Source organism: Ambystoma mexicanum, chromosome 7q, assembly GCF_040938575.1.
Source record: "Ambystoma mexicanum isolate Mex_15411 chromosome 7q, UKY_AmexF1_1, whole genome shotgun sequence".
In the NCBI taxonomy this organism is placed as follows: Eukaryota; Metazoa; Chordata; class Amphibia; order Caudata; family Ambystomatidae; genus Ambystoma; species Ambystoma mexicanum.
Window position 1 is genome coordinate 1088381951 of NC_090941.1, and position 26815 is coordinate 1088408765.

The following is a 26815-nucleotide window of genomic DNA, read 5'->3' on the forward strand; positions in this document are numbered from 1 at the left end:
ACTTTTTCCTCAACAGAGGACAAAATCTAGCTGGTGTACGAGATGACTTTGTTGACCTTGTCATGCTTCTGGTACAATACCGCTGTAAGGCAAGTATCTGAGAACCCCCTGTCTAAGAAGAACTCCTTGCTCTTTATGGGGTAAGCCAAACCAGGAGCCTGGGAAAGGCTTCTTTGCAGTTGTTTAACCACCTCCGATTTTTCTGGACTCCACTCCCACTTGACTCTGGCTTTAATAGATAGACCAAGGGTTGAGTGACCGCTGCATAGTCTTCAATGAACTTTCAACTATAATTAGTAAGTCCCAGAAGTCCTCTTAATTCTCTGAGTGGTAGGGTCTTTTAATTTCAAAAAGGGTTCCACCTCCTTTGCATGGGGGTTAAGACCCTGAAGGGTGATATTGTGCCCTAAGAAGTTCACTCGGGTCTTACACCACTGTGCCTTCTGAAAGGACAGTTTTGCTGCGGCTTTCTGCAACTGGTTGAGGACATAGCAATTTCGGCTATATGCTCCTCCACATTTGAAGGGGAAAAGCAAACGAATTGATGGGGAAGATGAACAGTAAAGTCCCCCACAACAATAAATGAAGGGGACAACAGGGAGACCAAGGATAGAAGAGTCAAGATCCTCAGAAAAGGAACCAAGTGAGCCTGAAGAACAATAGTCAGAACAGAGACAGGTGCAGAAAAAGAAAGTGATATTCAAAAGTAGAAAACAGGCAGAGGTAGTAGTTAGAACAGTGCTCCAACCAGGTTAAAATAGGAGACCTGTTCCACCACCAGGACACAAACGCCTAGGACAATGTGAAAATGATGAACAAGTAGAAGTAAAAGCGGCCTGAGAAGTAGTATGGAAATGATAAATCAAGTTTCAATAATGAGAAAATCAAGTTTGTTTGTTTATTTATTTATAGTGGGCTCCAAACCCGAGGGTATCTGGGCGCATTGCAAGGAATTGCATATTCTTAGTTGCACACAAGGCAATATACATTAAGGCAATACAGTAAGGAAAAGCATATTCTTAGTTACACACAATTGCAACTATACAATATTGTGACTATACAATTTCTTACATGGAAACATAAAAATGCAGTTTTCATTATTTACATATTTAGCAATATACAGTTAGTCAAGCAATGCAGGAGAATACAGTTGCTTTCTTACAGGCAGTCTTTCTGGCACAGAATTATTATACATGGTTCAAGTTCAGGGAGTCTAAGAGGGTCTAGCATGGTGCATCTTTGGAGATGAGCCAGGTTTTAGTGTATTTCCTGAATTTGAAGGACTGGTCGGATCTTAATGTGGTGGGTAGGGAGTTCCAAAGAAGCGCAATCATAACTGGGAAGCTACTGCCGCCTGTTTTTTGAGTTTGTACCTGGGAACTTTTAGGCAACCAGAGTTAGTTGTCCTGGTGGGTTGGGCAGGGTTATTTTTGGTGAATATTTCAGTAAGGTATTGGGTGGCTGAGTCATTGAGACATTTGTAGGTCAAGGACGTTATTTTGCGTTGTATTCTCTCCATAATGGAAAGACAGTTGATGTTGCGTCTAGTTGCAGAAATATGTTGTCTTCTGGGTATGCCCAAGGCATTTATTCTGCAAGATAAATGTTTGTTGATAATATGTTTACTGGCACCTAAGTACAATGCATTGCAGTATTCGATTTTTGACAGTATTAGGGCTTTGGCCAGAGTAGTGCAGCTTTTCGTGGAGAGAAAGGGTTTGAATGCATGGTTAAGCTTGCAGGTGTAAGCTGTTGCTGAGGCTGTAGCATTGACCTGTTTGGGGAGATTCAAGGAGTCTAGGTAGAAACCCAATGTTTTTACCTCTTTGGCTACTTTGATATCATTTCCATCAATGTTGAAGGAAAGGTATTGGTTACTCAGTTTTGTTTTTATTGCTGGGTGTGGCTAAAAGTAGCAGCTTAGTTTTCTCATCATTCAGGCACAGACCATGTGTGGCTATCCAAGCCTGAATGATGAGGTAGATTCTGTTTATAAGAGCTAAGTCTGTCTGTCAGGGGTATGATGATCTGAGTGTCATCTGCGTAATTTATGTAGGTGACACCCAGATCGTTCAGATCATCAAATAATGGATTAGTAAATACATGGTAGGCGATACACAAGAAATGGGGATAGGATTGGCTGCTGCCGACAGTGAAAAGACTCCCATGGATCTGTTGTTTAAGAAGGATTGGATCCAAGCCATTGCTTCAGTTGAGAAATGGGCCGCTGTGGAAAGGTGCTTACACAAAACATTGTGGTCAACCAGATTGAAAGCGGCTGACAAATCCAACAGAAGCAAGAGTGCTGATTTCCCTTTATCTTTCAGGTTGTCAATCCGGATCTTCAGGTCAATCAGGACTGTTCCAGTGCTGTGTTGGGGCCTGAAGCCAGAATGACAGAGATCAAGTAGCTTATTAGTGTCCAGGTATGATTGTATCTCATTGTAGGCTGCTTTGTCGATGATCTTTAGTAAAAAAGGGACTGTCGTAATGGGTGTACCCATGAATTTTTTATATCAGTGGGGACAGTGCATGTGCAGAAGGAGGCGTTAATTAGCGAGGTGATGAAGGGAGCAAGTATATTAGCAGCTTCCTTTACGACAGATGCAGGGCAGGTATCGCCTTGACACTTGGACGGTTTAAGAGAGTATAATATGTTGTACTTCTTGGGAAGACGCTGAGGTGAATTTGAAATGCTGAGATGATTTAGGGAGAGTGGGGCTTTGTTTCCGGGTATTTGCCTGAGGCGGCAAGTTACTTTTTTGGCAGCTTTTTTTTCTTGGAGCATAGTGGTTATATTGGATAATGCATCTTGAATTTTTGTGCACCCATTTTTGTCCTTGATGCAGTTGTCTATAGGGGTGGGGGGAGATTCCAGTTCTCTTAAAATGAACTCAGCTAGCTTTGCCAATCCTGACGTTGTAGGTGTTACGTTTTGCTGAAAGAATTTCTTCTTTATAGTTAGCTGAGATTTTTAGAAGGATATCTTTGTTGGCTGTGGAGGGGTTGTTTTTCCAGGTGCTTTCACATTTCCTTTTTTAATTTCTTAGGTCTTTGAGTTTGGGAGTGAACCAGGTGTTCAGGTGTGCTATGGGTTTACTTTTGCACATTTTTAGAGGTGCAATGGAGTCTGGGGCTGTGGTGATGGTTTGGTTGTAAAGATCCACTAGTTTGGCTGGATTGGGGGAACTGGTAGAGGTTTAAGTAGCAGTTGGAGAAAAGGCTTACGTTTATCCACTGTAATATTTTTCTTATTTCTGGTTGGAATGGGTGGAGCAATAAGGTTCTCTCTAATGGGAAGTATGCAATCTTGCAGATTAAAAGTCAATAGGAAGTGGTCAGTCCAAGATTGTATTTCAATAGAGGTTATGTTAATTACACAGTTGAGGTCTGCTACCCATACTAGGATTCTTCCTTTTTCATGTGTAGGAAGGAGGGCTCTCTGATTGAGACCAAGTTCAGCCAAGGCAAGGAGTTAGCCAAAGTTGATGCAGACTAGTCTGTGGGGTCATTGAAGCCTAGGTTGAAGTCGCCTAATATGAGGATTTGGGAAGAAGGCTTTGTGTTAGTGGAGAGCACGGTCAAAGGAGCCTGTAGGTCCAGGGGGTCTGTAGATTAGATGCATTGTTATAGTGTCAAATGAGAAATTATATCGTGCCTCCTCTCGCAATAAATATATGCCTCCTAAATAGTTGATGAATCTGGCCTAGGGGTGATCATTCAGAGACCCTTTGAACCTTTTGAACTCTACCTTTTGAACTCTAGCATATTTTTGGGGGGCCTCCACCTCTTAGATGAGGAATTACTAAAGGAATGTTAAAGGTTTAACTTTGTCTAACCAATAAAACAAAACAAAAAAAAAAAAAAAATATATGTATATTGGCCTACGCCAAGCTGCTTATAAGTCGCTTGCGAAGAAATCCGTGTTGCAAGGTCCTGACCTTAAAATCAATGTAAGCTGCCACTTTAGGTCAATCCGCCATTTTAGGTTCGCTTTGTAAAGTCACCCTGCGAGTTAAAATGGTGGACAATGTCATTTCGAAATACAACATGGCTGTCTTGACCTGTATGTAGCTAATATGTAACTTGTCTGCAGGCCACTTGCTGAGGTCGTGAACTGAGACCTTGTCCTTCGTTGACCTGTGTGTAAAGGATTACTCGTGCAATGACACTAATCCATGAGCATATGTTAAGAACAATGTATTCAAACACTGAACATAGAAAACTTGTTTAACTACATTGCATTAATGTTTGAGAAGACCTGCATGGGAAATCCGAGAATACACAGTTGCCGTATAGGCTTGTTGATATATGTATTAAAAGCAAATCAGTTACATGAGGATGTGCGAAACTCGGCATCAACCCTAGATCGGTGATGTATTATCAGAATATTAACCCGAAGTAGGGCTGGACATCGTGCTCACAAAGGGTATAAAAGACCAATGCATTCTAATGTACAGCGTCTCTCACTGAACACACTGAATGGAGTTCGTTGTGTTGCAATGTGGGTCGATAGCTATCTGATTTTGCTCTGTACTCAGCCTCGATATTTTGATTTTGTTTTCACAATAGTGCGTGAGTTGGTGAGGGGAAATTTAACCATCATTAGTTCACGTGATTTAGTAGGGGCATGTGGGACAGTTCTGAGTCCCAATGTGGCTTTGGTGATAAAGGAAATACCACCACCTCTAGAGGATTCTCAATCGGATCTAAGGACTCTGTAACTGTCTGGGGTTGCAATAAGGAGGGAAGAGACTGCTTTTGCATGTAGCCAGGTCTCTGTAATTACTAGGAGTCCAATTATTTTTCTATGATCAAGTCAGCAATGTCAGCTGTGTGGCCTACAAGGGATCTGGCATTGATCAGTGCCCCATAGATAGCAATAGGGCTATTACTAAAGGCAGGTAGGTCATGAGTGGTAGGTACCATAGTTCTTTTAGAAATTTTGTGGGTTTTTAATCAGACATTTTTGGAGCATTGTGAGGTGTTATTTATGGGTAGGGTGGCAGGAGGTATTTTGTATGATTTACCCAATCTGGTGCCCAGCCTGGCATTTCTTGCTGTAGATGGGCAAGGGTGATTAGGGGTGGGAGAGGTGGGGAGGGGTTCTAGATTAGTACCAGGTTTGCAAGGTGTAGTATTATGTGTGATGCCCAGTGGCATGTTGAAGGTATTCATATCAAGGGGTTGTAGTATAGCTCTGGTGGGTACTGGCTTCAGTGGTGGTAGGAATGGGGTGGGCTTGATCCTGCCAGTGAGAGTCAAAGGTGGAAGAAAGTTGGTAGGCTTAATGAAGCATTCAATATAGGAATGCTTGGACATTATGAAGGGACTTCTGGACATAAGGGTATGTGTACTGACGCTTGCAAAAGGGGGTTTAGGCAGGATGTTCTAGCGCTATGATGGAGATAAGAGTATGAAGGCTAACCAGAGGTAAGGCAATATAATATCTAGTAGAGACATACATAGGTGCGAGGTCAGGATGAGTGAGTGCAGATTGCAGATATTGGTTACTCAAGACTAGCCAAAATGTGTATGACAGTTTGCAGGTACTGAAATGGGTCTAGGAAGTATGTGTCTAGTAGAACTGGTGGAGGCATGTTGAAATACCGGCCACCCCCGCGGCAAGAGGTTGAGTGCAGTCTGAGTGTTAATTCTTAAGAGTCAGGTAACGAGCTAGCGTTTAGTGAGCAATTCATTGAGAAACGTCATTCAGCCAGCTTGCCCAGTTTGCACACTAGTAAAATATGAGCAGAAGAAATTCAGGCGATTTTCACAGTTTGCACACTAGTCAAATGTGAGTGGAAGCAATTCAGGCAATTTGCAGGTCATAAGGGTCCCATGTATAAGCTAAAAAGGCACCCAGCGACAGAATCATGATGAACACTGTAGGCACACAGGGAGTGGGATGCAACTAGCAGCGAATCGAGACGATTTGGAGGCAGTGAGGCGTGTAGCTAATGTAATGAAACTGGAGATAAATTCTGAGATAGACGAGACATAGGACTATAAGAGCAACATAAAGCACAACACCAGCTCACTAAAATCAAATGGGTACACTGCAGTTAGATGCAGACATAGTCAGTCAGCGCAAAGGTGCTGGGTAGGCATCGGGCAATTTGGACAAGATGATCCTCTACAAGTAGCTAGTGGGTGCATATGCCGGACAGAGCAGTACGTGAGGAATGAGGTTTGTGTTGGGGGCTTCTCAGCCAGAGTGTTATCAGCAGTGTCTGCGGTTACACTAGGAGCGGTGAATAGTCATAACTCTTACCCTATGATGGAATAGGTTGCGCCATATGCGGGATAGTCATCCATGTAGATGCAGAGTTCTACATCCTGCAGCCTCGGGTCGGCCCAGACAGGCACAGACAGGCAAGTGCCTTTAAAGGGTGCCTCCAATGGGAGGGCCGGCTAGTGCCTTCCGGTGGGGCCGGTCTTCAAAAATGAGGAATGCACGCCAATGAGGAGCAAGCAGGTTGGTAGGCAACCTATAAACAATATGTAGCAGCAGCCATTTTGGGGTGGTCTGCGTTGATCTCTGTGTGTGTTATGGCAATTCAAAGCAGATTTTAGGCAATCCAATGCGGAATATGGCAATCATTGCCTGATGAGGGACGAAATGGGCATGGAGGGAAGTTTGAGAGAACTAAATAAATGAAGAACTAGATCAAGTTTAGAAACCATAGAACAAACATTCCATAAGCAAAAGAGGAAAGAACAGAACCATGAGTTAGAGTAAAGCACTCCAAGATCAATGCCATGGATCTTCATTGGCTCCTAGTGTCCGCAAGGATTAAATTCAAGACCCTTTGCATTGTCCACAAGGGTTTCTGGGGCTTGGGTCCAAAATACCTTCAACTCTCCCTCCCTGAATACCTTCACTCTCGAGCTCTTTGCTCCTCCACCTCCAACTCCCTCAGGGTCAGTCGTTTGTCAAAGAAACAAGCTTGGGGTAGATCTCGGTCTTTGGGTGGGGCCTCCCTCTGGAACAGCCTCCCTGCCACTCTGAAACTTGAGGAGACCCATCTCTAGTTCCGGAAGCACATCAAGACCTTCCTCTTTGCTTCTGCCTTCTCTCCTCCTCTCCCCTGCTGATCTCTTCTGCTTTGGCATCATGCACCTGGTTACCCTCTGATTTCGGGCCCAGGTACTTGCCCACCCTGCCACGCACCCGCACTGCCTCCTGGCAACCCTTGCACTTGGGTCTTTATCTGTAATCCCACAGTCCCCCCTTTTTCTGCACTTATCAGACACCCCCTGTCAGTGTCTTAAATCCAAGCACTTGCTGGCTGCACTACCACTAGCTGTTTTTTATTCCTTTGCTAAGAACTTTCCATGTCTCCGCTCCCCTCCTTCATTCTCCCCTCCAAACCCGCAATCTGTCCTGCACTTGCATGTTCTCAAAGTCACTGGGCCTAGTAAGATCATTGATTTTGTTCTCTGTTTTTCAACCCTCCCTTGCCTCGTTGCGCTGTGAAACACTTGTGTACGAGCGCGATACAAATAAAATATCAATATCAATTTCGCCAAAAGTAAAATCATGATGTTCACCCAGAAATGTAGACTCAATCACTTCAACAAGTAAAATCTCATTAATACCTGGGCCTCATCTTTGATGATAACATGAAATAGGATCTACATTGGGCAGATTTAAAAAGGAAATGTAGCATATTGGTCAGTGCACTAAGCACATTCATTGGACACAAATTTATAACGCTAAGATTTTGCCCATGCTATCCTATGCAGTTGCAATCTGGGGTCACACATTTTAAGAAACGCATCATTATTTTTGAAGAAAAACTGCTAAGGAAATGATTTCATCTCCCCCAATGTGTTAGTGTCCAATAGCTCTATCTTGAATTTAATGTTAACGGTATTTGCAATGTTTATATAGCCCAATGTGTACTGCTCTTTGAACGTTTATCCATGATGTTAACGGAAACTATCATTGTCCCTTGTATAAAGGCCTTTTTAGGCTTTGAGGATATGATACCAATAGGCACAATTGGTCTGCTAAAGTCGACTCATACCAAATGGCTATATGACGCGGCTTGAAGATGTCGGGAAACATAGCACATAAATCGGATGTTTGATGTTAAATCCAGCTATTTAGGATTCCATCACGCAATGGTTGCACCACAGTTTTCATAATCAGGGGCAAACTTCAAAGATTCCCTTCTGTGGTGAATTAACCTTTACTTTCTCGCTTTCGGTGGGCCGCACTCACCTGAAGACCTCTCCAACAAGCAGTAAGGGGAACCCCTTCCTTTCCTTGGCTCCATGAAGAAGGCTGTGATCCACTGAAAGCCGAAACGTCCTGGGACCCTTTTCACCCCTCCTGAGGGAGGTTAGGTCCCCTCCACATCTTAGTTTAGATTTATTTCAGTGACGTCGATCTACATTCTGGTCACCCTATAGCCTGGCTAAGCTAGACCTCTACAAGGTCTATTTTTCTTAAAGGAACAAGAGGTGTTGTGTTTTTTGCTACTTAGGTTAGGGTTACACACCCCTCCGTTTTTATCCTGTTGCATCTTTATGGTTAACAATGAGAAATTCAAAATGTATTAGAAACAATGAGATGTCTTGTACAGATGTGTCTCGCTCTCTTATTGTTACCATGCAGCATTTTCTTGCTCGAATGTGTTTTAGGCATTGACCTACACTGACCGCATACATGTTTCTCTATTGTGGTTTGTTATATGGGTTAAATTAATGCACCCTTTCATTTACAAGAAAAAGTTTTTTTCAGAAAATGTTATAAAGGATGAGGACAGCTACTTAATAAAAACTGTACCTCCTCGCACTCATCAGTTTACGCATGTGTATTATTTGCTCCTGCATGTCCACCTACCCTAGGGCATGCTTAAATAACGCTGCCGAAGGGTAGCTATCACACTACGTTGATTTGCAACAAAATTGGTTGCAAATAGCTTTGACTTCAACAGCCAGGACACCCCCTCTTTGTATACATTTATCTATAGCCCTTCTGTCCTGGATTTGTTTAGGGCTCTCCCTCCTGTGTATATCGTTCACCAAATTAGCACATAGCCAACAAAATGTATGTCGATAAGACAATTGGGTACTCCAACACCTGACGATAAAACCACTGTTACATTGAATTTGGTGAACGAGACAGTTTCTCATCTGATTATTGAATGTGAATCTCTTGTCTCGCTGCGAATGAAGTTTTTTAAAGCTTATATTAATGCTATTACGATGAATGAAATACACTCCCTATGGTCTGCTTTTATGCAAGGAAATGACATAAACCTAATATATTTTATTGTTCGGTTTTATATCCATGTAGTTGAAATTTTTAAATGTCTTCAATAGGTCATCTGTGACTTTGCAGCTTTTATATGTATATCATGTAATAATCTTTGTATATGAACTGTATGTCATGTGTTATGCAAAGCCTTGTTGCTATATGTATATCTAATAAACTAATCAAATCAAATCAAAACAATATCAATATCAATAGATAAGTTAGAGGGAGTGGAAGACCATATGTTCAACATGCTGTCTCCTAAGGTTAGAAAAATTAGCGGGAATATTCATAGAGCAGAAAAGATAGCAAAGATGCATGGGAAACATATAAAAGAAGGTATTATGGGTACTTGAGTGGAGCATGCTTATCCATGGCAATTACTGAAATGTATGAAGACTGGCACCATACCTGTGCAAACGGGGGCAAACAGAGGGCTACGGTATCCTTAATGAAGATTGCCCTCAGTGAAGGCTCCCTGGGTGATGGGCACCCTGGGAAATGGACATTTAAGGGTGCAGTGTCACTTGACTGTGATGCTGCAGGGTTAAGGGGTGGCGGAAGCACACCAGGGAAGCTCCCAAAAAGTCCACTGCCAAGGAGCCACAGCAGGATAGTAAGTTGTTCCTTCAGGAGAAGATGAGAGATGTTCAGTCGCGTAACCCCACGCTCAGCAGGTCACGTGACTGCGACACAGTCCAGTTGTGCTAGACCTTTTATTTCAGGGTGAAACAGTGTTGTGACTTACTTAAAAGTAGGCTGTAAATGCATAGTAATGCGTAACCTATAGCGATAGGTTGAGATGGTTGTGCGACCAAACTGGGTAGGAAAGGAGAGAAAGGCCAGATGTCTTTGTGGTTCGATGTGTTAATATCCCCACAAAAATATCGCCATACAAAAATATTGCCATATTTTTGCAGCAATATTAAGACATGGAACCTGTGGGGGACACCCCCACAACCCTTACATTATTTTTAAAGGAGCGAAACCCCCAAAAAAGGAGCGGAACACCCGCTCCCAGAAATCCCCCCAAAAATATCGCCTATGGCCGTTCTAGATGACCATAATATATACGGCGATACTTTTGGTGGGGATACTATGTAGTGATACCGTCTTTCTTATATACGCACATGCACAATTCATTGATTGCAAGTTACACGAAGACAGCACAGATATTAAACCCTGTCCATGTGATTCATGTAGGATAAGGGTATACTTTCGCAAGACACAAGAATGGTGAGGCTTGTATAGGTGAGGATACTGTATTTTGCTCATCTTCTCAGTGTGCCACCTTGGCCTGTTTCCAGGTATATTGAGTCAGCTGCTGTCTCCCACACCACCCCTCCAGCAATCAGGCAGCCCGGATACAGGCAACTGGGTTTGCTGTTTGCGTTTCATGCATGCGCACACTCGTTGGCACACTCACACACTCTGTTTTGTAACCTCCTAGATCCAGGACATCGTTGGATACACCCAGCTGCTCACCATCTTCAGGGCCGACCGTGAGGATGCCCAGGGCATAGATGAAGTCATTCTGGATGCTCTCCTGGCCTGTAAGTACAGACTCTTGCATGTGGGCAGCTGTGCAGTGTGCATCTGAGCCTGAAAGGGGAGATGCTATGTATGGCATGTTAGCAGAAAGGAAATGACATATCGCAGCCTTCTCGGTCATGGAGCTGGCATGACTCATGGTCATGTCCCCTACAGCCGCCTAGAAACGAGGCTAAGGGGTTGGGGCCTTTTATTTGCAGCAATGAGAACTCTTTTAGGATTCATTTAGTTCGCGTGCAACCAAAAGCAAATCCCACAGAACCAAGCGCAGAAGCTCCAAGCAAACAAAAAAGTCATGCGTTGTTTGCATGTACACAATACATTTACAATCCTGATATTACACCAATCAATATTTCACGTATTTAAAACCTTTCTTCCAAGCATTTACAAATGTATGTGTAATTTCCTCACACAAAGTGATCGCTCCAATGTGAATGTGTGTATTAATATCAGGGGCCTGTTCCCAGCTAAAAAGTATGCAGTTTTGGGGGGAACATTGTCAGGCCATTAACCTGTCAGCAGGAGCTAAGGGACAAGGTCACAGGTAGTTAAAAATGGCATTGTCTAACCTATGAAAATGTCCATACGTTTATCCTAATCATGCGTTGGCCGATTGCACTGATAACCACTGGACAACTCCAGAATTTTCAGGTACTCCTTGCTGCTTTCCAGAGAACAGCTACTGAGTTTTCTCCTATAACAGGTTTTGTAAAATCACACCTAAAGATGTGTTGCCTCCTGTTTTGTTCACTAAAGCCCATCCCACCTGTGTGCCATTGCCAGCATGCTTTGTGTGTATTGCTCGGGAGGATAACTCTGAGGCGACGCGCTCGCCTTGGAAGCAAGACGACACGGAGCAACACAGGTTCGATCCCTGGGTCCGCGCTTAGAAACTTCTGGGTATTAAGCGCGTTATAAATAACCTATCATAGCATATGCAGAGGAGAAGAGCCAGTGGAGCTGTCTGTGCGCTGAAGCAGCACCCCCTATCCGATGCTACAGGTTCGGTACCTCCTTTGTGTGTCCTTTTCATCTCTATGGTTAGGCATAACCCACAAGGAGCAAATTGGTTCTTGTTTTTCCTGCTTTTGACTAATTCTTAAATGGAAGGGGGACCCCGGGGGGTGGGGGACACGAGCAAAGGATAGGTAGGGAGGAATTTGAACTGATTTCATTATTTAATTGTTGGGGGAATTGAAAGTGTTTAATTATTACATTTGTTTGGCAAGTTGTTAAAAACGGATATGTTAGTCTGTAAGGCCAGAGAGCCAGGTTAGCGTTTATTTGTGAGCTTTGTCCTGTCACATTAAAGCCACCTTTTCCACTGCAAGCGAGTCTGGGTGTTTTTGTGCAGTAAGCCCAAAGGCACTCTTTCATCGCTGCTTTTGAAGGGAGGAACATTTGATGATTCACTGTAAGTGAGAGTGTGAGTGGGGCACAGCAAAGTAAACACTCAGGGACCAGTCAAGCGTTGAGCACCAAATATTCAAAACTTACCACATAAGAGTAAGTAACCAGAAAAGAGGAGAAATCCCAGGGAACGGGCGGCGATGGCAAAATTAATCATCCAGCCAGCATGCACATGGCCACTACACCCCACGAATAACAAATTTTTTGTGTGTTTTGGTTTACAAAAATAAACCTTTCACACATACATATAAACATGGTGCAATACTACAAATGCATCGGTTAGCAAGTTAAATATAGCAGCAAATGTTTTCAAACGCAACAGATCATTTTTAACAAATAGGTACAATTCGTTTCCATCATTAAAATTCAAGTTTTCCAATTCCACAGTGAGGCAATACGACTGTCGTATTTAAAAGAAAAACGTAATATTCTCATGGTCAATTTGACCTGTCCGAATAACCTTGTTTCTGGAGTAAACCATCTTCCATTTCATAATCACCAAAGTATTCCCCCCAAAAAAGACTCTGGACTTCGGAGAGTCTCACTTATTTATTTATTTATTTATTGTGCACTTGTAAGGCGCTTATACATCAAGTAAATTGTGTTTCAAAGCGCCCACGGGGCAACAGGGAGGGAACATGAGAGTGAAAGGCAAATATAACAATGAAAGAGGGAGTCGGTCCTACTAGACCTTGTGAGCATTCAGAGCGTGCAAGTGCAGAGAGAGAGGCATGAGGGTGGTAGAGTAGGTGCTAGAAGTATAGAGGAGGTAAGTGCTAGGGAGTAAGTTGCAACTGTTAAGTGACTGGCAGAGATCCCTTGCTGAGAGTGGTCAACTGCCAATAAATAAGTGCAGGCCTGTGGTAGCACAGGCCAGTGGGTGCCTAAGGCAAGTTCTGGGTGTGGGCAGAGGCCCAAGACGATTGGGGGTGGGAGCCAGTACTTGATGGACACTTAAGGGCCCTGGTCACCAATCTCGGCGACTGTGGGGTTTAGAACAGGAGCGAGGGGAGAAAGGAGGAGGAGAAGAGGAAAGTCTTGAGGATCTTCCAGAATTTGAGGAGATTCGGCTCAAGACGCAGAGGTAGGGGGAGGCTGTGCCAAAGGAGGGATCCAGCCGAGGAAAGATATTGTCCACCAGCTCCCTGTTTAGCGAAGCGCTTGACACGCAGAGAGTCGGTGCCGGAGGACCGTGAAGATCTAGATGGAGTGTATTGAGTGTAAGCCAGTTGTAGATAGTGTGGTCCCCCGCCTCAAACAGCCATGGATGATGCAGAGGGATTTGAATGTGATCCTTGAAACACTTGTGTACAAGCGCGATACAAATAAAATAATCAGTATCAACCGGGAACCACTGCAACGTTTTTAAGGCTGGAGAGATGCGGTCCCTGGGCTTGAGGCCAAAGAGAAGTCTCACAGTAGGAGTCTCAGTGTCTCTTTAATTGGGTCCATTTTACAAAAACAGCAATATGGATTGGGATGGTCAGTCGCATGACGGATGTTACACATTTCACACATCAAGATGAGGTTGAAGCGAAATCTCATAAACAACACTATTGTTCTTGCATTTGGGAATATTTCTAAATATCCTGGTAACTCTCCCCATTTCTTATCTTGCCCCTGCCAGATCATAGAATAATTTATATTTTCCCAATGTGAACGCGTGTTGATCCAATCCCATTCCCTGAGCAGTTTCTTTACCACTGAGGGGCTTTCTACCAGTTTTTCATAAGTACAACACAACTCCTCTAGTATATGTTTATAATTATCCCAATCTAACAAGATCTCACAGGTTTAATTTAGGAGCGTATCCTTGAGATTGGAGGATAAGGATTCAGAGGGGGCTAATCACTTTCTTAAAAAGGAGTGACATTTTCCATGCCACAAAAGCTTTGAAGGATAACAGTCCAATCTCATAACAAATAGCCATAAAAGGCACACAATTTGGTATACAAAGTGCCTTCCTTCACAATCTTCCTTCTCTGCCTTTTATACATTCCCTATTAAAAATTATCAATTTAGGGACCTCTTTCATCATGTAATATTTAATTACTGACTGATGCCTTATGGTACCATCGCAACTCTGGTTCATCTATACCTCTGTCTATTAGGGTCTTGAGATTTCCGCGCTTCATGGGTCTGGTCGATTGGTAAGAAGAAATTGTCTGCCAGACTTAGTGCGATCGGAAGTATTCCCTTAAGCATATAATGCTTTAAAATACTAATTGTGTTTATAAAATCTTTTCTTCTCTTTTAATAATACTGTATTATTTAATTGATGAATTAAGGTGAGTACTTTTTTGATTGATTTTATTGAAAACTTCATCAATGTACCTTTTACTGTGCAGTTGTATATGAATAATTATTTTTCTTCTTTTGTAATCTGTTATATTGCATATGTAAAATGTTTGTTGAAATAAAACCAAATCAAAATAAAAATGTTTTTAATTAGTGGCCTCAACGAGAACCTCCTATAATTTCTATTAATCTTCTTAATGTTTTAGATAAAACTACCCACTTTTATTTGTAATGACTTTTGTACATCACAATTCCTCATCTACCACGGATTGATGTACCCAACATGAAGTTCTCAACAATATCAATCGGTGTATTCTCAAGCATCCATGTGAACCCCATCTTCCTCCTATTAGGAAAGAACCTCAAAATTGTTGTCCTGGTTTTACTTATCAGGAGGTCATTAGCTATAGTTTAGGAATGTAATGATACTAGCGTCTTCTGCAAGCCCCTCTGAGTGCGATCTAGCAGCAGAATATCGTCCACATACGCTAACCACCTTATTCTAGTTTCACCCAATCGTGGGAAGCCAATACGTTGTCCTTTGTGGCTTCTCCTAAATCAGATATATAAATGTTAAAAAGACGGGGAGTCAGTACACACCCCTGCCTCAGCCCGCGTTATCCGTGGGAATCATTTCCGTTACATTCCCTGACAGATCTAGCCTCACTTGCATAGAAGTGTTTGAGTGTTGTGTGGGTGCAGAAGTAAGACTCTGACACGGATGGGTCATAGTGGATCAAGTGGAAAAATTAAGATAAAACCCTATCTTGCCCAGATATAAGAAGGGGTTCCCTGCCTCAACCAAAATACTAATGTCTCAGTCAGGATGTCAAATCAGGATTGCACAGTACTGTGTGCGATTCCTTATCTCTGTCCCTCAAACTTTACGCTAAACTAAATCAAAAGCGTAGTATACCTAGTGCAAACGAATGACTCCCCTTCCCCTAAAGGAAAGAGTTCTGTATTTGCAAGTTCTCAGTTTCAACTGTTGGGGCAGGGAGCATGTCTCCCTTCTCCCAGCCTTCCTCAGGTTTTTGACACAGTTCAACAATAGGTGGGTCCCAGACCCTAGCTGGCAGACCTGGTTTCCTTCTAACAGGCAATGTGACAAAGAAGAGGAGTTTAGATGCGTCTCCTAATGGTGGTGGACCCATGACCCTGGTTGGTTGACCTGGTTCCCTTCCCTGCCAATTCTTTTGGGTTTAAACGCAGACTTGGTTTACTCAACTGCCAAGTACTGTGTCCATAAATATTATTCTCACAGTTCTCTTCACAATGTCCTAGTCCCACATACACACTTGGTTTACTCTCCTGCCAAGTACTGTCTTCATATATCTAATTTTCATAGTTCGTGTGGCCTTCTACCCTCTTCTATGACAGCTCTGAGTCAACTTCCCCCCTCCAAGTACTGTCACAAGGAAGAATAGGTCTTCTTGCTCTGTGATTATTTCTGTTCAGGTAACGGTCCCTGACCCTGTTCTCCCTTATACTGTCTTGATTAGTTTTCTCTCAAGTTCTCTTCCTCACACATTTTAGGTAATGTAGGCTTTAGGGTTTTTTGTATCCCCTGGGGGTCCCCAAACATAGACTAGATCACCCAAGTACCTCTAGGATCCTGGCTGCAGTCCTCCGGTCAGTTGCAGGTTTCCCTGGGACTCCTCTCAGGTTGCCACAGAGACTTTGTGGCTCCTGTCTCTGCTTGGTGCATCTTTCAGAGCTGGACTGTGTGGTCCTGCAGTGCCTCCCTGCCGGTGCCTTTCCCAGCAAGCCTTCTATTGTTCTCGCTGGGTTCACGGGACAGCATCCTTCCAGCTCCTTGCGGACCTGATCCTCTCCTGCTGCTCTTTGCAGCGAGCATCCGCCACGCTCCCTGTTCCTCCAGGAAGGATTTGTACTTCTGGTAAATCCATTGTCTGTTTTTATGTTGGTATTTAACACAGTCTGTAGTTTGTGGGGAGTCTGATGTCATCACTACTTTCCCAGGGGTAGCCTCTGTTCATGTGACCAGAGGATGGCAGCCTCTACCTGATCCTGACCCTGGGGCGGCTGAGGACCACCTGGGGGTCGATGGCTCTCAGGGGGATGACATGACATTGTTGGAGGAAATCACATACCCTTTATGGGATGTTTTCTCCATTCCTCATGCCCTAATGGCCTATTGTAACACTCTCCCTCAACCTCTTACTAGATCTGCTTTAAGTATTCCCCAAGTTGACGAGTGCCAATTTGCCTGCGACCGATTTGGTTGAATATTGTGCAGCCGTTTTGACCGCAAATATATGTGGGGGGTGGGTTTGGGGTAATAAACAAAATAGGGGATTTGCGGGGGGGGTTTCCCCCGCATATATTTGCATACAAAACAGTCACAACAACAAAAATGGCCAAATCGGCCACATGCAAATTGATACTAACATATCACATACATCCTTCCCCAATATCTCACAAAGAACAGTATATTAACAACTGGGAGGAGGATGAGGCAGGGAGCAGTAATGATCATTCCCAATGAGGTTCAGTATCAATTTCCCCGACGTTATCCAAAGAACGGCCTTGTAACAACTGAGATGAGAAAGAACAGCAGAGCAATGAAGATGACTAAGACCGGTAAACCAACACAACGATCTAGTCTTTGCAAAACTATGTAATCATGCTGGGTAGTTTCAATCCGCTACAGGAGAGGAGAATCTCAAGGAAGATCTATACCCTTCAGATTGTGAACTATTGTAAAATATGCAAGAAGAGTCTGGCAGGGGAAGATACCAGGTGACCTGCGAGTCTAGGACCCACATCCAAATTGTAATACAGTGAAAGGAGAATTCCTAGGAAGATGCATGCCGTTCGGTGAAGAGAAACCTGGGGACAGGAGCTGTTTCCCTGAGAACTGTGAACACGCCAAGAGGAGGGATATTGAATATTCTTTATTTCGAACTTTTTATATTAGTACAAGGAACCTGGGCAAGGGAGCCATTCCATGGAACTGTGAACATTGCCATTTGGAACCTTTTGGGTTGGATTTGAACATGTGTGGACTTTGAGAACAGAGACAATACCCTTTGCACCTTAGAGTTAGTTCTGGAGTGTGAGGGCTAGAATAGGATTCTGGACAGAAGACATATTTTGATTTGGACATCTTGACAAATGACAGACCCATTTGTTTTGTTTTAGGTAGGGACGTACCTCCTAGATTAGGGACAGTGAGGCATTTTCCAGACCCCATTTGTTTCAATAAAAGTTGATAACCAAAAATCATGAGTCCTCTGTGTCCATGTCTCATTCCTAGCTCCTCACAAGTTGTACAGTAGACTGGTTCTCCTGTTTGATCACTGTGGATCAGCGCTTCCTCCTCTTCAGTGTCTTGTCTCTGATCCTCATGGAAGTTACCGCCACTCTTCCTCGTCTCAGTCCTTTCTACCTTTTGGGTTCTGTCAAAATATATTGGATAGTAGTGTAGGGGTGTAGAGAGTGGTGGTGAAGGAGGAGTGTTATGCTGTCACTGGATTCTCCCATGAAGATTGTCACTGGTCCCATAGTGGGATTCCCCTCCATTGAGATTTACCCACTCAGTAGCACCCTCAGGGGCATTATCAGGTAGCAGCCTCCCCTCCCTGGTCCCAAGGGAAGGGGCTCCGCCTACGGAAGCAGTGACGTCATCCTGGGATTTGTCACAGTAGGTAAACTAAAATGCTTAGCAGTCCTGGAGGCAAGCCCCATTTAGCCAAGTTGGCCCATAATCTGTCTCGATTTACGAGTTGAAAAGCGTTAGTGAAGTCAATAAAAATACCCAAAATGAGCCCTGCAGAGTCTGGTCTGGTGTATATTTTTTGGAATATGCTTAAAATTAGTGGGCCTCATTACGACCCTGGCGGTACAGAGTGAACGGCGCTGTAAAAGGTGCCGGCGCCATTCACTCCGTACCGCTGCATTACGAGTTCCCCTCGCGGGACACGGTAAGGAAAACGAGGCGTGCTTACCAGGTCCCGCGAGGGGAAGAGGGAGCAAACAACAGGCCATCTCGTAATGGCCCGTTGTTTGCTTCCTCTCCCATTCCCATTCAGCCCTATGGGGGCTGAAATGGGAATGGGGAAGAACCGTGTCCGGGTCCTCGGAGGGAGGAACTACCGGGCCTTCCGAACTCGGAATGGCCCGGTAAGTCCTCATTCCGAGGACCCGGACCCTGATGCGAATTCGGCGGCAGCCATGTCGCCAATAGCGGCATGGTTACCACCGAACTCGTAATGAGGGCCAGTGAGTTTAGCCTGTTTGATTTCTAAGAAGGCGGCCCAGCCTTAACTACCCAATTTTCCAGTTCTTTAACTATTACTGCAGGCGCACTGCCTGTACATTCATTGCCTATGGGTACAAGGCACCTTCTAGTGCCCTTTGATAGCATACCGAATATAACTGAGCATGTGCCAGAAATGTGTAGTGAATTCAGTTATAGCCACAGAATATATATACAATGGCTGTCTCTCCTGGAGGTCGTGCAAGGGGGGAGTTGTGCAGGTAAGACGAGTTTTCAAATCCTATCTTGAGCATAGCATCACCATTGGCGCAACCTCAGGTGGCAGTGTGAGTCGAATTCCACGCAGGCAGATTCCAAATAACTCTGCAGGTCGCATTCAAAAAGAATGAAGACAGCAGATCTATAGTGGAGGGAATGGTCAATGGCCTGACGGATGGAAAGTGGAGGCGATGTTCAATGTTCCAAACTAATGTTCTGCGCCAAATGTAAAGAATCTCTGCACGTGTGCGTGCATATGGGCTCCTGCTCGCCAGGAGCCTGGTAGGGCGCAGTGTGAGCCACCTGCATGTAAACAGAAGTGGCACAATTGAAAATGCAGCAATGTCTACAACAGGTCTGATAATTCCCACAGGTTCTGCAATACAATTTTCAATAAAAACAAAACTTAAAACAAAGTGTGGTCTGATTCATCGATATCTAAACAGTTGCTCCGCGGTTCCAAGAAGGTCCAGCGGCAAAGATCCCAGAAAATCCAGGCGGAAATGGTCATTAACAGGAGAGTGTAAAGCCAGCCGAGGAAAGACTCTGGGAACAGAGGACTGACTGCAGAAGTGAGTGAGTCAAAAAAGGGTGCCGGGCAGAGTACCTGGCAGTGAGTAGCCAGGTCGCTGAGGCAAGGAGTCAAAGTAACAACACTCCAGGGGAAGGAAGCAGCAGCAGTGCGACAACCAAGAGAGCTGTGGAGCAAAGTGGGCATCCGTCTTTATATAGGCCAGGTGTTGATGCTCAGTGGAAATGCAGGGCTTCCTGGGAATTGTAGTGCGCTTTGATACCCGGCGCTGGCAATGTCTATTCACCTGCGACATAATTAAGGTGTGTTACTGCATGCACAAGAAAATATTGTGACATTATATACTGCGAATACTGTGAAATATTTTTGACAGTGCAAATATATGCAGTATTCATGGTGTTAGCTTTGAATCACACCTGAGCATGTACGCAATAAGGTCCTCATCACGAGTTGGGTAGTTTTCCAAATGGGATACCACTCAACTTTATTTGATTTACCGCCCACCCTTCCGACTGTATTACCGCTGGATCACAGGCTGGGTGGTAAACGTTATTCCCGTTCCTCATTCATTTTCGGTGCAATTACTGCCAGCGGTATCACTGCTCAGTAATTGCTCTGAAAATTTGCATTTTCTGGCGTGTTTACCCCCAGCTTTCAGCTGGGAGTAACCGTGCCATACTCCCCTACAGGCCATAAAGGAAGCTGTGGAGTACAGAGAGTAGAGGGTTCTTGGGGTGTGTCCTTACCCTCTCCGAACTCAAGCCCCACAGGCATATGTTGCCCATATCACAACAGGCCATGACCATTGGATCTGCAGGCACTTGCAAGTACAAGCTTGTGAAGGTAGCCATACTCGATGCTTGTGGTAGACCGCGTCGAAGGACTGAAGCATTAATTCCATAGGAAAATGGAACGATGTTCCCAAACAAGACCATCAAGAGGGAGCGGCACATTACCCCTGCGATAGATGATATCATCGCTGAGCTACAAGGAACCCGGTTCTTCTCCAACTTGACTTGCGCGCCGGATACTTGTGCTGCCCCACAAATCACGGTACATAACGTTTACCACGCACCGCAGCCTTTACCGCTACAAGCATCTGAGCTTTGGGGTGTCATCCGCAGCTAAAGTATTCCAGAACATTATCTGCGGTGCCCTGCTGACTTGTAGGGTGTGTTAAACATAAGCAACGACATCCTGGTGTTTGCGCGGTGTGAGCACCTGGGTAGACTGGCCAGGACACTCGCGTGGCTCCAATCACTGGGGTTGACACTGCACAGGGAAAAATGTGAATTCCTGAAGAAGAAGATTGAGTTCTTTGGTTTTGTGTTCAAGGAATGGTGTGTCACCGAACCCTCGGAAAGTAAAAGACATCGTGGAGGCACGTCCCCCTAAGAACGTGTCGGAAGTCCAGAGTTTTTTAGGAAGGGTCACATATTGTGGCTGGTTCATCAAGAACCTTGTATCCCGGTCGGAGCCGTTGCAGGCTCTGAATAAAAAAGATGTTGCCTGGCAGTGGGGGGCCGCTGGTGCAGGCCGCCTTTGAAGATGTAAAGGGGGCTTTGACAGCGGAGGACACCATGGCCTTTTTCGACCTGTCCCTACAATGGGAAATCGTGGTTGATGCCAGCCCATTTGGCCTAGGTGCAGTGCTCAGGCAGACAGATGTCAATGGTAAGGTTCGGCCAGCTGCTTATGCCAGTAAGGTGCTGTCCAAGACAGAAGAACGGTACTCACAAATTGAAAGAGCAGCCCTGGCGATCCTGTGGGGATGTCATCATTTCCGTCTCTGTGCTGGGAAGACTTGTGACGGTGGTCACGGATCACAAGCACCTGCTGCCCATCTTGGTTGGGTCGTCGTCCAAGCCGCCGGCAAGAATTGAAAGGTGGATACTTGAGTATGGTGTTTCCCGAGTATACCGTCCTGGCAAGAACAATGCAGCCAACTAGGTGTGGAATAACATCAGTGCAGAGGAAGCCGATGAGCATGTCGGATTGGTGGTGGAATTGGCCACTCCCAACTTGATGCCGATTCAGGAGCTAGAGCAGGCGGCAGCTGAGGATGAGTGCTTTATCGCCTTGAAGGTAGCTCTTCAACAGGGCTCCTGAAAGGCGGTAGTGGAGACGCTGGCTCTGAGGATCCAAGTCGGCGCTGGAACAGTTATGGAGGGTTAAAGACAAGCTGGCATTTGTAGAGTTAAGGCTGCTGCTCTGAGGGGACAGAATCCTGATCCCACAGTGCAAGATCAAGCAGGTGATTGAGTTGGCACACCAAGGGCATCAAGGAACCGCTAAGACCAAAGCCCGCCTGCAACAGAAAGTGTGGTTTCCAGACCCGGAGAGGCGGGTCGAAGGGTTTGTGGCAGCCTGTGCGTGGTGCCAGGCGGCATCCCCGTTCCAGAGGGAAACCATCATCGAGAGCATGTCAAGAGGAACCAAGCCCTGGGAGATCATTTGCGTAGATTCGGGTCCACAGGCCGGGACACACACTTACTGGTGGTCGTGGATGAGTGGTCCATGTATCCAGTGGGTGAGTTTGTCGAGTCAGTGTCTTTCGAGAATATGGCTGTCGCGATGGAGAAAATCTTTGCCACTCACGGCCTGCCCCAGGTGCTCTGCTCGGAATATGGTCCGTCTTTCCAAGGGGATAGTTTCGAAAAGCTGATGAAGTATGGCGTCCATCACCGTAAAATCACTCCTCTGTAGCCTCGGGCAAACGGCGAAGCGGAGCGCTTCATGAGAACACTGAACAAAGTCTTCTGCATCTCTCATGGTCAGGGGCACAGCCTGCAGAGGCTTCTATACCAGCTCCTGCAGGAGTATCGGGCCACCCCACACACATCCACTGTTGTGGCCCCGGCAGAGGCAATGTTCAGGCGGTGTCCCAGGGGCCTTATCCCAGAGGTGGGTGAGAGAGAACCGGTGGTCGTCAACAACAAGTAGGTGGAAAGGGAGCAGAGCATCGGGAAGGAGCAGCAAAACATCAGAAGAGGACTCCACCCCCAGCATTTCGTCCCCGGCGATGAAGTACTCGTAAACAGACATCTTCAAGGAAAGTTATCCTTGATATACGATCTTGGTCCCTTGGACGTGGTGGCGGTGCACGGCTCCATGGTAACAGCATCGGATGGGACTCCCTCTGGCACCGCGCATAAATGAGGCACTGACACCAGGAGTTGCAGTGGTGATTAGCTGCCGAGTGGGAAGCCGCTCTGCCCTTTTATTAGACCTCTGACATGTCAGCCACATGTCACAGACCACGTGTGCGCTGCCCAAGTCCAGGAGTGACTTCGGGCATAACATCCCATGCCAAGGGTATAAAATAACCAACAATACCAACACTGAACATTATGACATCAACAATATGTTACTGGGTCGGCTTTAAGCATACAGGCTATGCAGGACAACAGTTTAACCCCACTGTTGAATACAGCCATACTAAACAAACAATTGATACAGCCGGCTCGGGCAAACTTTATTAGAAAATGAGATTGGGTTCGGCAGGAAAAGCTGCACCTGGGTACACCAGGGTGCACGTCTGCACTTAGGTCCTTGGGGTAGCGGGGCTGGGGTTAGCAGCAGCAGGATTGCTGAGTCTGAATTGAGCAGCGTGCAGGCAAACAGATTGACACCCACGTTGCTGGTTTACTGGGGGGAGGGTTGAGTTGTCATGGGGGGAGGTGCCATAGCCCTGGCAGGCAAACCTGACTCTTGGTCCCTGCTGCATGTCGTTGGATTGATAGCCTGGTAAAGACCCTGGTCACACGTGTGTGGCGTTGCCCGATGACGGGCACGCACACGGCGACGTGACGTTGCACGCCGCAGCGTGCAACATAAATAAACGGGGCATTTCCCGGCCGCGCAGAGCGACCGGGAAGTCCGAACTGTGAGGACGCGTGTGGAAGTGTCGTCCTTACAAGGTGGGGCTACGGGACCGCATGGGGGCATGGAGGAACCCTCAACAGTGGCGACGAGTGGGGGAAATGATGCCCGGGCCCGGCGGTGACTGTTGATTAATTTTTTCACCGAAACGAGGTGGATGCAACACTTTGTTTCTTTGCCGCAGGTAGTGCGTTACCCACGCGGCTGGCGGCCATTTTGGTAAACAAGCCGTGGGACTTCACGAGGCTACGGTTTCGGCTCGGAAGCGGCCCCAGGCTTAATTTTTGGAACTCCAGATAGCAGGAAGGCATACCTGCAGGACTATATGCCTAATTTCAATTTTGGCTTTTCCTTGGGTTTCCTACGTCGAGTGAAAGCAAGAAAGAAGGCTTAGGGCCAAGGATCTACATAACCCACGCATCTTCTTCTTCTAATTTTTGGGAACAATTGAAAGCTGAATAGTTCATCCTCATCTTTTTCATCATCAGGCTGGTGGACACTCTGTTTTCATCCCCTTCATCATCACGGTGGTGCATCTTCATCAACAGGTTGGTGGCCACACTGATCTTCACCCTCTTCATCATCACAAGGTGTTGCAGTGACTGCGGAGTTTGAGTTGCGGCCCCTGTGTTCCATGTTGGGGTGCCTGTGCGCTCAGACTCATGAGTGACATTGAGGACCAAGGTGGTGCAGCAGCAGTACAGCGGCCCCCTTTGCCCCCGCCACGTGCGCTACCTCAAGTGCAGCCTGTGCAGCAACCTCCGATTGTTCAGGCGGCTCCTCAAGGTCCTCCACCTCTTGTGCAGCCAGTGGCAGGGCCTGCTGCTCCACAGATCCTTCCTGTCATGGCTCAGGTGCGTACCCAGGTAGCTCTGCAGCCCATCCCCGAGTTTGATATTTTGGGCCCACATACTAGCTTAGGGCCCAGATGGAGGAGGTGGGTGGACCGTTTGGACATGTACTTTCGAGCGGCCCAGGTGGTGGATGATGACACCAGGCTGGCAACCATGCTGGATTTGGCGGGACCGTCTGTTCAGGAGATTTTTGAATCACTGACGCCTGGGGATGGATCGTATGGTCAGGTGAAGGCCACCCTGCAAGCTTACTTTCTGCCTCTTGCCAACACGGACTATGAGCGTTTTGTGATGCAATCGGCCAAACAGAAGGACGATGAAACCCTGGACTCCTTCTATGGACGCCTGAGGAGTCTCTCCTTAGCCTGCGCCTGGGGAGATGCAGAGGACATGATTAGGACGATGCTTATCCAGGCGTGTTCATCGGGCAAGCTCAGGCGCCAGGTGCTACGAGAACCAGGCATCACGCTTCAGCGCATCCTTGAATTGGGGAGGTGCCATGAGGTGTCAGAGGCGAGAGCAACCAAAATGGAGGCAGGGTTGCGCTCCATCAAGACTGAGGAGGTATGTGCGATGTGGTGCGGCGGCAGGGGTGTCAGAAGACCTGGAGGTGGTCCCCGAGAAAGGGCCAGAAGGGCAGGGGAAATATGCATAAAGTGTGGATATGACCTACCCCACCCAGCAGAGTGCCCGGCGGCCGTAAAGACGTGTGGACGGTGTGGGTTGCCGGACCATTTCTCAAGGGTATGCAAGGCGGCCACGCCTGTGCTGGTACCGAGAGGCCCAGGGCGGCCAAGCTTCGTCCGCCAGGGTCGACCGCCCAACGTCGCTCAGGTGGATCAGAGCGAGGAGGATGCCCAGGTGGAGGAAGTGGAGGAGGACGAGGAAGAGAATGTTTTCTTTGTCTCAAGTGTGGGGGTCCTGAAGAGTAAGAACAGGAGACAGCCCAGGTGTGTGATCGAGGTAAATCAGTCTCACGTTCCGGTCCTCGTGGACACTGGGGCATCCGTCAATGTAATGGCACGGGGACATTATGATGCCATGAACCAACCCCCCAAGTTGGCCGCGCCAAGGGCCCGCATCTTTGCTTTTGGTGGTCTTGACCCTATCCCCCTGGATGGTGCATTTGTGGCCAAGGTGGAGCATGATGGGTCTCAAATCAAAGCACGGTTCTATGTGACACCTGTGAGCACCAACACTTTGCTGAGCTGTGCTGCAGCAGAGGCCCTTGGCATCGTCACTTTCGCATATTATGTCTATTTGGAGGACATAAATGACTTGTTGGAGAAATATGCGGCACTGTTTAAGGGGATTGGACAGATGGTTGGGGAACCAGTGAGACTACATATTGATGAGTCGGTACAGCCCATTGCCCTGAAGCATCGGAGGGTGCCGTTTCACCTTCGAGAACATGTCGATAAGGAGCTGGACAGCCTGGTAAATCTGGACATAATAGAGAAGGTGGAGGGGCCCACCCCCTGGGTGTCCCCTATAGTGGTGGCACGAAAACCCAATCAACCCGACGCTGTCAGGATTTGTGTTGACATGAGGCTCCCAAACAAGGCCATCAGGAGAGAAAGGCACCTCACTCTGATGATAGATGACATCATTGCAGAGGTACAAGGTGCCCACTTCTTTTCGAAACTGGTCCTCAGGGCGGGGTATCACCAGGTTGTACTCCACCCCGAGTCGAGATATATTACCACCTTCACCACACATCGAGGGCTCTACCGCTACAAGAGACTTAGTTTTGGTGTCTCCTCGGCGGCAGAGGTATTCCAGAATAACATCCGGGGTGCCCTAGCTGATCTGGAGGGCGTTTTGAATATAAGCGACAATATTCTGGTGTTCGCGAGAACGGAGGTCGATCATCTGCGGCGTCTGGCAAAGACATTTGAGAGACTGCAGTCCCTGGGCCTCACCCTACACAAAGAAAAGTGTGATTTCCTGCGACCATCAATAGAATTCTTTGGCTTTGTGTTCAAGGAGGGGGGGTGTCTCCTGATCCCAAGAAGGTGCAGGACATAAAGAAGGCGCAGCCTCCAGAGTCTGTGTCTGAGGTTCGGAGCTTCCTGGGCATGGTTACATACTGTGGACGGTTTATTAAAAATCTTGCCTCCAGGTCGGAACCGCTCAGGGCACTAACGAGGAAGGACACAATCTGGAACTGGGGCCCACTGGAGCAGGCTGCGTTTGACGACATCAAGGGCGCCCTGGCAGCTGAGGACACCATGTCATTCTTTGATCCCATGTTACCATCGGAGATCATTGTCGACGCCAGCCCGTTTGGATTGGTCGCCGTGCTGACCCAGGTAGACCCTGATGGGGGTATCCGCCCAGTGGCGTACGTGAGCAAGGCCCTGTCTGAGGCGGAACAACGATACTCGCAAATTGAGCGGGAGGCGTTGGCAGTTCTCTGGGGATGCCGGCACTTCCGACTCTATGTTCTCGGACGCCCGGTGACGGTGGTAACGGACCACAAACCGTTGCTTCCTATCCTGGCGGGGTCATCATCCAAG

At 46.4% G+C, this 26815-nt stretch overlaps 1 protein-coding gene across 2 annotated transcripts in view; it reads left to right on the plus strand.

Moving 5' to 3' along the window:
* LOC138528636 (transient receptor potential cation channel subfamily M member 2-like) overlaps positions 1-26815 on the plus strand; it is a 1006635-nt gene that overhangs the window by 305399 nt on the left and 674421 nt on the right. For both annotated transcript variants that reach the window (XM_069640452.1, XM_069640453.1), the window contains exon 8: positions 10719-10821. In XM_069640452.1, coding sequence (XP_069496553.1) covers positions 10719-10821 — 103 coding nt within the window. The remainder of the gene's footprint in view (positions 1-10718; positions 10822-26815) is intronic.